This window comes from Oculina patagonica, chromosome 1 (genome assembly GCF_052425735.1).
Source record: "Oculina patagonica isolate OP01 chromosome 1, crgOcupat, whole genome shotgun sequence".
Taxonomy (NCBI): Eukaryota; Metazoa; Cnidaria; class Anthozoa; order Scleractinia; family Oculinidae; genus Oculina; species Oculina patagonica.
The window spans coordinates 38,923,091-38,936,709 of NC_135758.1; the positions used below are offsets into that span (position 1 = coordinate 38,923,091).

The following is a 13,619-nucleotide window of genomic DNA, read 5'->3' on the forward strand; positions in this document are numbered from 1 at the left end:
CAAAACCCTTGCAAGAATTCGTTACTCTTCCCTATAAGTAGTTACGTTTTCATATTTTGTGTATAAAATGAAATAACAACACTTCTGTTTCAAATTAGTTGGCAATTGTGGTTCAAAATTGTTATCGTAAGCGTAACAAATTTGAATTTTGAAGTGCGACGCAAATTTCTCTCAGTCTGTTGATAAACAGCTGACCATAGGCAATTACTTTGACACAGAAGTGGTATCATTTCAGTTTTTACGCGAAAAATTAAAACAGGAACTTGTCAAAATTCAAACGAAATTTGGAATCTTGCTCGAGCAAATTTGCATTGAATTTTCAAGTTGCTCTTCTAGCAAAATGCTCGGAAAATGCCAATCACCATTGGAACTTCGCGCCGCGACGTTAAAACGTTCGGTTTAACTGCATGGAACTTGGGGCCTATTTCTTGAGGAGCAGGCGCAGGGCGGTGACCAGGGGGTGTGCTTATATATTAGAGAGAATGGGTAGACAGTTTTTCTGGTCTTAAGCCGAAGGGTATCACCGAAGGTGTGACTGTACAGTTAGCTCTTTCTTAGGACCAACTTTAGCTGTTCGCCTTAAACAGTTGTGGGATCTCCTTAAAAGAGAGTTTAGTTACAAAGAAAAAAAGTGAAATTCGGCCAGAACCAGCCAGCCAAACCAAGTCCACTTAGAGAAAGTTGACAGTAATACCAAAGAGGCGGCCTCGGGGGAAAGTCAGACGAGCTCAACAATAAAATCATCTTTAATTTAATGGGAGAGAAAGAGAATTTTATAAAAGGTGAAATGAAAAACAGGTGTCAATGGACTATCCTACTGCCTAGTTTTTCAATTATAGGCTGATTATTTTTAACACTTTATTTTAAAATGACTTTAGACAGTACTTGCGCGAAAAGACTTTCAGGACGTTCATTTCATACCATGAGGATTTCGCTGGTTCAGTTGCTCTCATTTCTTAAGATGTCTTTTGTTTTGGATGATTAGATAAAGAATAATTTTTGAACTCAGGCGTGTGGCTAAATTATCGATCCGGTTGAATTGAGTTTACAGCACCAAACAGACAGGTTATTGTTTAAGAAAACATTACAACCAGTACCAATATAAAAATTCTTGATTTTACGTACTCTCCCGCTTGCGGCGTTTATTTAAATATTTTATCACACTAGCAGCAGGGCGTTGAATATTCAGTAAATACGGCGCATTATGTACACGTAGTCACACTATTCCGGCTTCTAAAAATTCGCTGACCGGGGAGGCCTGGTCCTGAGATTCTGGTGACAAATCCTGAGCCTGCGGATTACACACCGTTCGGCGGTACTTCGCGCGAGCGTTCTGAAACCAGACCTGTAAAACCCGTTTTGATAGGCCGGTTTTTTGTGAGAGTTGTTTTAAGTCCTTCGCGTCGGGATTATGGTTCATTGCAAAGTACGCTTTCATTGCTCGAAGTTGATGGTGCTTGAACGAGGTACGCATGCGTTTAGGCTTTGAGTCGCCATTGTGTTGTCCAAGATGACCATCCGTCTCAGAAATGGTAAAACCTGACGAAAATAAACAGAAAAGTACTGTTATAATCTTTCATCGAAGCAACGGACTGTCTATCCATTATACAAAGCTTAGTAGACATCCAAGGCTGTTTAAAGTGAAATATGGTTAAACTTTGCAAACTTAAACAGGGAATGATGGTTTTAAGCATAATTAAGCTAATAAAAAAACATTACCCGTTGATAATTTTAGGAGGTAAAGGATGAATGAAATACCGAGTAAATGCATTGTCAGGTCAAAGATTTAGACAACAAATGCAAGGAAACGTTGGTATACTTAATTGTTATATTTCGATAAAATTCTATATCATCTTCAGACTAAGGTGACAAACAAGTAGCTAGGATTTAAATACTGAAAGATGGTACATTAGCATTTAAAACATGCACATGAAAATACAAAACAAAGACATTAATGTCAAGAGAATAATCCAAGATTAACAGGAATTTTGATTTAAGATTTGTAATTTTCAACGAAGTTTTCTGTTGATATATATTTTTACAGTTCACATTTGAGTTTGAATAATCTCATGATCAAGGCTGTACAAAACAGCGAGACGTTAATCGGCTTTTGAAAAAGCGGCCCGGAAATATTAAAACGCAGCGAAGCTTTGCGAGAGTGCCAAAACACTTTCTCTCAAATACTGTCTCAGTATTAGATGTACACAGTTTTTAATATTCAATAAGTGGCCAAGCTGTAAGAGATCAGAGAGAGTGAAAAAAGGGAATGAATACCTTTAAGTTTAGATCGGGTAAAACTAGCTTTTCCGATCTACATTCCACGATAACATAGTACTGTAACAAGAGTGTTTCAAAGAATTGCTCGACCTCTTCAAAGACAGTAGAAAAATAACACGAGCTTGCAGCCTAAGTTAAACAAAGGAATAAAAATAATAGTCTCGTGAAAGATTGTTCGTTTATAAACAGACAACTGGTAATGATGCTTTCAATGTCAAGTTACCGTAGTGTAAGCGATTCATGTTTTTATTTTTCCTTCTTTCATACATTGACAAATCGACGACAGTTAAGATCTGATATTGCTTTACAATTTGACCGGACAACACGCGCCATTTTCGAAAAGAGTCTTCGTTATTCATTCATTGTAAGAAAACGCCGCTCTCAATAGAAATAATCAATAAGAGAAATAACTTATTGACCTTATCGTTTTAGCAATATTTTTCTATAACAGTTACAATACACGAATAAAGCAATGAGAAAAACGGCGGCGAACTTTTTAGTAGTTACTGTCGGCGACAGGTGCAGGAGCCTTTATTCGTCGTTTTTATGAAGTAACGCCTTGCCACTCGAGCAAAAACCACTTTCGCTTCATTTTAGAAATAAGTTCTTTGTTGTTAAAATTAGCATTGACGTGCAAATGAAAGACTTGGCAGAATTGAAAAGTGGTTGAAAATTACGTGCAAATTTTTTGACAAAACAACAACAGCAGTTATTGAGGGAAAAGGTATTGTAATCATAAATCCCACGAGGAAACGAGTGTTCAAATCCTGGATTAAGATGAAAAAGAGGCGTGCACGATACTTGATTTGTTAACGTTAAGGCTTTTATCTTTGCCGTCCAGATGTCGCCAGAGTTTTACGACTTATCATCAGTCATGGAAGATATAAACTGTTGTAGACTGCTTATCTAGACTGGCCACGCTTTAGGGCAGGCACCTGTTAATATAGCTTAATACAATAGAAGTCTTTTAAATTACGTTTCTAAAAATATAATTCACTTTAATCAAGTTTCGTGCTTAAACAGAGACAAGCAATTTCGGCGCAAAGTAATTTAAGTTCGAAAAGTGGAAAGCCGTTATCAATCATAGCTCGAATCACAATAAACACAATACACGATCGCGACAGAAAGATGTCAACAACATAACCAACAATAAAAGCTAAGAGTAAAGCTTTCCGTTGTTCAGAGCCACAAGCAAAGCTAATAAAAGCGATTATCACCTTTTATTACGCGCCAGTTTGTGTAATCAGCGTGTATTGTTAACTTAAGACTCACCAGATAATGCCGCTACGCCCTCGAGGGGCACGGAAATTTTTTTCTTCCTCGGCCTTCCTTTCGACGACGGAAGATTTCAAAGCTTGCGCTTCCTCTCGGAGTAATATTTCGTAGTCCGCTTTGCAGAATATTCGCATTCCACGCATGCCGAAGTATTCACCAGTAGCTAACATCCGCTTGCAGCGATCGCAAGCGAAACAGCTGATGTGGTAAACGTGTTCGCGGGCGCGCATCACTAGCTCTTTGCTTGAGATTCCTTGGCTGCAACCAGCGCATCTTTTGACTGCGAAGCGTCTAATGGAGAGAAAGTTAAATTAATTGGAGTCAGTGTGGTGCAAGCAAAAGCAGTGAGTTCATGCGCCCATAAGAAAGAAATGGCGAAAATGGTCGTATTTATTGTGGTGCTGCACATTTTACAACGGCGAGAAAAGACAGTTAACAACTATTACACGAAATTCTATCATCTCCGTCAATCAAACAGATCGAATATATTTAAAGACAGTTTAGATTACAATTATTAAACGGAGGGAGATTAAATAACTGAGAAAGAGATGATCTCAAAGTCAAGGATTTTGTCTTTGGAAAGTTCAGGTTAAATCATTGAAAAATCTGATTGAGAAATGAGATGTCTACTTGTTATAAGGTCGATATTTTTGTGTACTTTTCGCCTCCGTGTCATGAGCACAAACAAAAAAGTTACTTTGGCCGTTTAGCTATAATTCTATCGTCTGCGTAATGAATGAATAGAATAGAATTTTCATTCGGCCGAACAGGCCATTAAAAATGGACTACAATTAATTCACGTCAAATTTGCAGCAAGTATTGCTGCTCTTGAATTTAAACCATTTAACTAGCAAGCCACTTTCTGAAGCCGAGTTGTTACAGGGTGATATTAATTCGCATGGTTGCCGAATAAAACGTTTTTCACGTTGAACAGAAGTTTTGCTAGACATTAATCTTCTACTACCTCAATATTCAAATGACCCGAACATGGACCATTCTAGATTTCTCGCCCTAAGTTCCTGCTTGACAATTCGACCACTAGCTAGCTTTTCTATCACATCGGATGTCTTGTCGATCACAGCTGGAATAACTAAAGTGTTTTCTTGATAATTTCTCTTCCTTCGATGAGAAAAAACAACAATGAAACAGCGATGTTGACAAGTGATGTTGTTATGGCAAACAAAAGCTAACACTTTTGCAATTCCTGAAAACGTCACTGAAATATTTTATTTTCGTGGGAACATGGAAACGCGAAGCGACCGCAAAAAAAATCGACATGGTTTATCAAGTGCATCAAAACGTTTTCAATAGTACCTATTCAATTTTCTTTTTACAATGCCACATGTAGACAATGAAAAATGGTTCATTAAACATGAAAAAAAGGTTGCAATTGTAAAACCACGCAAATTGTTTATAATGGATCGTTTCTAAAATGCTCTGATAAAAAGAAAAAACATTACGTGCTTTCTTTGGAAACCATTCGACGACCAGAAATGTTTTTCTGTTTAAATTACAGAAACATTATTTTAACCAAGTCAAGCATTTGTCGCGTTGCCTAGCTTGTGTTGATAAGTTTCAAACCCCCCAAAACACTAATCTCTCATGTGATCTACGCGCGTATTGTGTTATTTCATTACTTTCCAGGCTTGCTGGCGCCAAAAACAAATGTTCTTAATCGACGTAGATACAATATCGCATTTGAGACCTTAACCAATGGTCGCTGATAATCTATAAAACTAAAAGCAAGGGTATCTTTTATAAACTGGCACTCTTCAGCACTGATTTGTTGATATTGCTGAGTGTTTGCAAGTGTGTGATTTGTTTAAATTGTTGTAAATGGTAAACGCCTACAGGCAAGTAACATGTTTTTGACGAAAGAAATCCGTTGTTGATAGTTGTTCTGAATCTGTTTATCGTTTGCGGTATGCCAGTAGAATTTGTAAGTCCTTTTTGGTCTTGAAAAAACGAATGCTTTTGTAATGGAAAGGTTGATTTTATGTTTAGACTCTTTGTTAATCCTATGCAGAAAAAAATAAGCAAGGACAAATATAAAGTGTAAGGCCACAAGCAAAAACAAATCCGTGTTTTATCAACAATTGCAGGAAAATATATTGAAAAAGTCGGTCCGTTTGAAGGTATTTTTGCGAAGGTAATTGGAACTGTGCATGTTTTGAATTTCTGTTGGAGAATAACGGTAGCATCCTTTCTTCTTTGGCTTTATTATTACCGTATATGTATAAACTTCGTGCCATGAATAATTTTTAAATCAACGAATATCGCTTCAACAGTCAAAACTAATTTCCGAATTAGTGATAGTTTTAGTTTTACGTATTATTAACGTTTCACAATAAAGCATATTTTTTTACAAACGGATTTAACACGCAAATGAAGTATCTGGGTCGGGCTAGATAAGTGCACATACGTGTGATAACAGAAAATATACAACAGCAGGTCCTGTAAATTTAAAAACTTAAATTTCTAAAGATAAACTTAACATCAGCGAAACCAAATTTCTGATTCGGCGGGATTACAAATCCACCATCTTTTAGACATCAACGTTAACAAATAAAACCGGTTGCAGCAATAAAATGAACCGGTTGTAGATGTTTTCGCAAATAAGTAATACAGATAGCGCACGAGATCTAGAAAAGATCCGTGCGAGAAATTTGATGGTGTCTTACTTGTAGTAGTCTTCTCTACATAGTATGGCTCCATCCCTCGTAAAACATGTCAGTTCGTTGTCTAGTCGTAAACTGCACTCACTGCATTTCAAGCATTCAGCGTGCCATTCTCTATCAACCGCCATCAAATAGAAACGATCTACGATTCTTGCGCCACAACCAGCACAGAAGGAGCCTTTATCGTCCAGGGTGACATGGTCTGCCGTTGGCATGTTCTAAAAGTGAGATAAAAACGAGACGACGATTGAAAGAAATGAATAATTTCCTGTTAATCCGATGATAAACATATACAAGTGTATCCACTTAAAATGAGTTATGTAATGCCTAATTTAATCGTTGAATTGATCAAAAGTAGCCGAGAATCGTACAGGCGGTTTATGGTAAGTGACGTTTGAAGCAAGAAAGTTGGACGATTTTTCTACAATCGACCATGCTATAAATGACCCCCTGTCGCTGTCGGGAATTTCGACTTTGGAGCGATTTTGTTGTGAATTTCGAAAGAATGCACGAATTATTGAACGCAATTTGTAGCTAAGTTATTGAACTGGCTTGTGCAAGCCCTGGTTCTTCTAAAATTGATAAGTTCTAGCATTGGTGTCAAACATGACTATAAGAGTGTGATTCCCTGCTATTTGTTCAGCAAAGGAAGCGCACTGTCCAGCCAGTATAAACAGCCTCTTCATTTCGCTATTGATCTTCTTGCTTTCCGAGGTACTGTTAACGGTTGCTCACGGTTTCTACAATCCCTTGCACTATAATTATGTTGTGATCGTCGCAAGTAGTCTTCCTACCGATAGCTAACTAAGTTAAACGGGATAAGAAACCATTATTGAATATTTGCAATGTCCTGTATTGTACTGAATTAACAGGCATTAGCATACTTTGTGTTAATTTCAAATACAACACAAATACAAACACAGCCAGCCAAATTAATTATTACCCTGGACTGTACAGTTTGCGAAGAATAAATGTGCAAGTAAGTAACAACAACCTCTCGATTAGAGCTTTCTACAAAGTTCTTTTTGGCGATATCTTTACCGGCCACCCGGCATCGAGTTAAAAGGCGCTCATGCACATTGCATGAAACCAAACGAGACCTTTCTTTTCGCTTCCTGGGCGGTTCAATAATTTTCCACTAACACACACCGCATAATCTTCAACAATAACTAAATTATGAAGTTTGAATACTTAAATGTTCAGAGGGATTTTGAGCATAACTGCGCGCAAAAAAATTGAATGAATTCAGTCTTCTTTGCTGTGAAAGATTTCAGGTGGACGCAACTTATATATTATCTACCAAGTAAACTTACCAGCGAACTAAGTTGTGGTACAACTCGCAGAACGGACCGCGTCAGTAAATTGAATATGAACTACTAGTACTTTAGATGGCGCGGCGCTCTAATAGGCTTGTAAATCGCAGGTGCTCTTTTTCAATAAATCAATTTATCTCCGCCACACGCTGGGAAAAATCAGTTATATGTTTTAACTTGAAGAAAATAAACCCTAAGCAGTGCACTCAGCTAGAAGACCAAAGTGAACACAACTTCGTTTCATACGTAGCAATGCGGAGGCCGATTTCACAGTTTCACAGCCAATCAGGTTTCGTCGCTGGGTCGTGATTGACGTTTGTGAATAAACACTTGGACTGGGTTCCGCGTTTGATACATCATTGTTACCTATATTTCCGTTTTCCACTTGTGTTTACTTTTAATAATTCTGATAAAATTTTAAGTGGAGAAAATGTGTCTTGCAGGCGTAAAGCACTTGTCAGCAAAAACCCGTCAATGAGATCGCACGCGCGCTCTTTCGCTCGCTCTCAGCACTCAATATAAACGGTATTAATTGTGCGCAGAATATTTGATGATGTTTTCTTAACTCGACTAGTACAAAAGAGCGTAAAGGACCTTTTGATTCTATGCTAACAGCCTTGAAAGGCTAAACAATGGGTCTTAAAAGGACAAAGTAATAAAAAGAAAATTTGACATGTGTAAAATCGAGCCAAACTGTTTACCTTTTGAAATAATTGACAAGTTTTTGAAATCGATTAGTTTTCACCTGTTATTTAATTCGTGTGCCAAAGAACTGTATTTAGTGATCAAAAATAGCTTTTCAAGATTGCAAAGAGATTTATGAAACTCTTAACAAAGAATATGATCAAATGCGCATAATTCACTTCATGAATCGATAATGCGACGACTATACAGCTACAATCCATTTTAATTTCGTGTACAAAATTTCGATTTCCTTGCTTTCACACTCGGAACTGGTAGCTCGCGGTGAACAGAGCTACATTTTTTTGTATTGTTGCAAATAAAATTCTTTTCTTATATTAATTACTAAAAAGCTATACGCGTGTGCTAATGTTAAACGTAAAACTGCACACCGGCAGACTCGGTTGGTAATTTAGTTAATTCCTTAAGAATTGAATGAAATTATGTTAGTATTTTTTATACCGCCTACGGCCCTGTAAATATCCCAGCGAGATAAAGCTCGCAAACTGATAAATAAACGAGATGACAAGGCTATTGACAGCAAGTGACATTGAAAAATGTAAGCCTTGAATGAAAAATAAAACATAATCTATTTCAACTTATTGCCTTGTCAAAGGGGGGTTTTCTGGTTATAAAAACATTCCACATTTAAATCGAAGTTTATCAAAGAACAAAATTAACAGCGACCACCGTTTGACGCTTTTTTTTTTCTTTTTCTAGTAATATATCGCACATACCTTCGAGTTGACGAAAAAACGAAGCTAATATAACCGGATTTGAAAACAAGTTGGGCTGTTAAATCGAATAAGTCTTTACTTCTCTGAAGGCAAAAAGAATTGCTGGTCAGATTAAAGATCTTGATAACCCGAAACGAAAGCTTCGAAAAGATACGCATTATATTTAAATGTACGCTGGTTAAAACTTGTTCAATTATTCAAGTCGCGAACCGAACGAACACTAACCAATTTACTGAAAAAAGAAACGAAAAAAAGAAAAGAAAACAAGTTTCGTTGAGAACGGCTGCTCGTCGGCGGAATACCATAATACGCACGATTAAACAGTATTTAACAAAAACAGATATAAAATTTCCGCTAATTTATAACAACTAAAGAACGATTCTTCCTCCAGTAATCTTTTCAAATAAATACTTCCTTTTGATCAGCATTACTTTTTTTTATTAAGCAAACGAATCGACGGAGTATTTAAATATTTAAACCCAGAGGAAAAAAATGAAGAAAATATAATTCGTTAAACATTTTTAATTTCAATTCTTTCCAAAAGCCAGCACCATTAATAGATAAAGAGAAATAAAATAAAATTTGGTTTCAAATTATCGAATCTCAAAACACAAAGCCCTGGTCGTAATTAAGTAGTTAGAATATCAGTGTTTAAGTTCTACGCTAAATTACTCCGGCCAAACATTACCTACGAGCATAACATTTATTTATTTCGCTCTAGTATTATTGTTTTCTAAACGAAATAAAAAAAAATGCAGGTGAAATGAAATGAGTCGATTTCGTTGTAACTTTCATATCAGTTTAAATACCCACTGAAGGTCTGGAAATGTCGTTACTAAACAAGCAAAGTACTATCTCTCGAATTTGTGAATAACGATACTTTGAAACTTCGGAACGCTCGCGCGCATCTCAAACGGGTTCGCGAGATTCGAATAGAGAACGTTCATTTTTTGCATCTCACACGCCCAGGCAAGTCATAAACTCTCGTTAACACAGTGGTTTGAGGGACTCCGGATGATCGTAAAGAAGGCAGAACAACATTTGATCTTTGAATTAAAATGGATTGATCTTAAAAACAGAAATTTGCCGACGTATACACTGCAAAGGGTGATAAACCGGCGTGAGAAGAATTTTAAGAAAAAATTCTCAAAAGTGAAAGCTTGCCTTCGCAGCGACTCGCGAGGTTTCAAACCTTCCAAGCTCTTCGTCAGCAACGCTGTCAGTTTGACACATGAAACATTTCGGCACGAACCATCAATTCGCAAAAAGCAATGGAAGCCATTGCAAGTTCAAATCACATCACTCTTTACCTGAAACTGATCTCGAAACATATGCACAAGTGAAAAGCGACTTCGCTTCCAAGTGGTTCCAGCAAATTGATCAGGATTGTTGGCCGGCGTAGCTTGGCTCGTTGCGGTGAATGCTTGCCCGCACCACACTAGCTAAATATCTCGCGAGCGTTGCAGCTGTGTATTTTTAAGGATGGAACCCCTCCTGAAATGGACCCTTTATTTAAATATTGCATAGTAATTTCCATATGTTTTAGTGGCGCGAACAGGTGAATTCAAGTCCTATGAGCCGAATTAGAAACTTCCTATGCCGTCATTTCGCTTTAAAGCGCGGCGAGATCCGCAGAATAGCGGCCCGTTTCCGACTTCTCTTGAGAGTAAATTGCATTTAAATGGGGAAATTGTTCTTCGAGTTACAAGAGTACTTGACTCGCGCTCCGGAACAAAATACAGTCGCACGTGTGTGTCAAACAAGTGTCAGTTTTGTTTCCGTTCGAGAGATCTGTCCCTATTCAAATTCAAATCGAGAAACAATGCTTTTTGTGCGTTTGTTGAGAGAGAATAGGGCCCCCTCTTAGAAGTTTAAGGTCTCTTAAACGGGGTATTGTGATCAAGGGCTCTGCGCAACACAACAAAATCTCGCTCTAAAGAGCAAAATTAAAAGGACTCGATTGAGTGCGGTTGTTTGAAACAAAGATGCCTGAAGTTTACTTATCTTGATCAATAGGATGTAAAACCCTTTCTTAATACATTTTGTTTGAATAATTTTGCGTGTGAAATGGAAAGCAATACTGTGCAAAACACTTCACAAAACTGAGAACGATGTGATAATGTACGCGCATGCGTTTTTCGAAATTAAAGTGTACCTTCAATAGGAAAACCTTTTAAGTTGATCGACTCAAAAGCAAACATTTCAACCGCAATTTTTCTATGATTTATTCCTGTCAAAATTTCAAACGTATCACGCCGTCTAGAGGCGTCTTACGCCGATTAACAGCGTCAACACGCTGTTCTGCATATGTTCATGATGGCGGTTTTCGCTGATTGCAAAGGTAACAACAGAGTGTAAGATGTACACAAGGCGCATTGTTGCCAGCTATATTGACAGAACGTATTGTCTGAGAAAAAAAATTTAATTTCGTTTAAGTTTGACGCGCCCAAGTTCTGTGGCAAGTCTTGATCTTTAATCATTCGGCACTGCGGGTATAATTAACAAGATTAATGCAATCGTTCTAGTGGGCTGGCTACTCGCATAAACTCTAAAAACTATACGACCTTGGTATATTTCTTCCTTGCGATTTGCAAGGTGTTTAAACAAAAGCTTAAACCTTTTGTTGGGTTCTTTGCTAATCTCGGGGGCGTCGCGTGGCGGCACGTGCCAATTTCTGACGAAAACAACACTGAAATGGGTTCCCTGGCGGGAATAAAAAAACTCCAAGGGCATTGAAAGGGTTTACCGCAATTTACTCAGTATGACAATATTTCGTTGAAATCGCGCGAGAATTTTTGGTTTTCGGTTACTTTTGTCTTTTGTAATGAAAAGTAAACACACAATTCCGGAAAGCTGATAAAAACAATCAGAGTTCTGTACACTTGAGGAAGAAACTATCATTGCTTTACAAAGAAAAAATGCTGAGTTTTTTTACCCTGAAAAAAGCGGAATGCCATTGTGCGTTTGGGCCAGCAAGCAACAAAATCCACCTTCTCGAGATTTACGACTGAGCCGTAAAGGCTGTTGTTCGATGGAGAAAATTCCCGAAAAATTTTAGCTTCCCCGTTAATTAATAAATTATATAGTCTTAATTAGCTTCTCGCGATGTGTCATGTTTGGACTAAATTCAGCTGTGGAAATTGAAAACATCTTTTTCCACCTGTATTCCTCTCATAAACAAATATAACCTAATTAGAAAAGGGATACATTACCGAATATTGAATGTGGGCAAAACGAATCTGGAGTACAGTTCGCGTTGAACGTACGGCTAGCAATATACATTTTGGTGCGTTTTAAATCGCATTTTTATTTGGTCCTCCAGCGAAAATAAATAAAACAAAATGTCATTTTCACTTTCGTCAAGTTGATTTTTTTTTTCACAGAGTAATACAAATTTAATGTTCAAGTCAGTAGCGAAAGAAAAAACAACATTTCGATTCATTTCCGATCAGACTGCGACCGACAAAAAAATATTTCTCCCAGCTGTTCGTGGAGAAATAAAGGAATAAAAAAATAGGTCTAGAAATGGAAATTAACAAAATTATTATACCTAAATGAGAGCTTTTCTGCCAAGTACAGTTTAAGTTAAAGGTGTATTCTCGTCGAATGAACGTTTTAGATCAGTTGCTAATTTAGAATTCACGTTGTTTAAAGTAAACTTAAAAAAATACGTACTTATCCAAATAGCCATGCAGTGGCGAAGAACGTTTCATTTTAAATAATTGATATTTTTGGGTTTTTACCAAATCTTATTTTTTGCTGGGATTTAAAGTGAATCGGCCGAAAGTAGGTGCTTGTCGCTACCTACTTGTCGAAACAAAAATCATTTTATTTGTAGACAAAACCTGAATTGTTTTAATAACCAGAAACTCGACATAGTATACAAAAAGCGACTTTCTCTGTAAAACAACGGGGATACTCCATTTAATTTGTTATTTAGAATTTAATTTTCAGTTAATCTCAAATGAAAACTCTCACCCTATAAATTCAGAACTGGTGTTCATACAAAATTGATTCGGTCGCCACGAATGTTCAAACTGAAACCGTCATCAATTACATTTGTGTTTTATCTCTACAAACAACACACTTAAAAGGTTATACTTTTTAAGAAAGACTTAACGAGATTTTACACATTATTAAGGATATCAGAGCAGTCTTAATATCTTCCAAGAGAGACGGCAAAACTTTAATTGTAACTTTGTTTTCATCATTTTGATTCAATCTATGTTTAACACTTTGAAACAAATTTTAAACAACTTCGATGTATCCGATTTGAATCGCATTCGAAATACATCGGCGTCCGAAAAAGATTTACGGCGTCCGAAAAACCGTTTTCGATTCAAACTAGAGCAATGTACTCAAATTGACGATTACAGTACGATATTTTGAATATTTGTTAACTTTTCATTGATATTTTTTAGCCAACAAGTGCGTCTGTTCATTCGAGTACAAAAGCAGGACAAAAATAAAAATAATTGAAACCAGGATTGATGAAAAGAATGCTTTATTATGAAAATAACTAATTTAATAATCTGCTTTCACACAAGACAGCGTGTTTTCGCGATTTTTTTCAATTAACTCAAGTTCATACTTTGTAAATTAATTTGAGACGGTCGGGAGAAATTTCAGCTGTCCGATGCAACGAAAAATATGTTTTG

The 13,619-nt window shown here is 36.9% G+C and overlaps 1 protein-coding gene across 1 annotated transcript; it reads right to left on the bottom strand.

Annotated features, from left to right (window-relative positions):
* Nucleotides 1–776: 776 nt before the first annotated feature.
* On the bottom strand, nt 777–10,410 carry LOC144650547 (LIM/homeobox protein Lhx9-like). The gene is given in 5 exon segments (XM_078510253.1): nt 777–1,539; nt 3,550–3,617; nt 3,619–3,843; nt 6,234–6,448; nt 10,272–10,410. Coding segments are annotated over 5 exon segments (852 nt in total). The 5' UTR covers nt 10,293–10,410; the 3' UTR covers nt 777–1,216.
* Between the last annotated feature and the right edge of the window lie 3,209 nt (nt 10,411–13,619).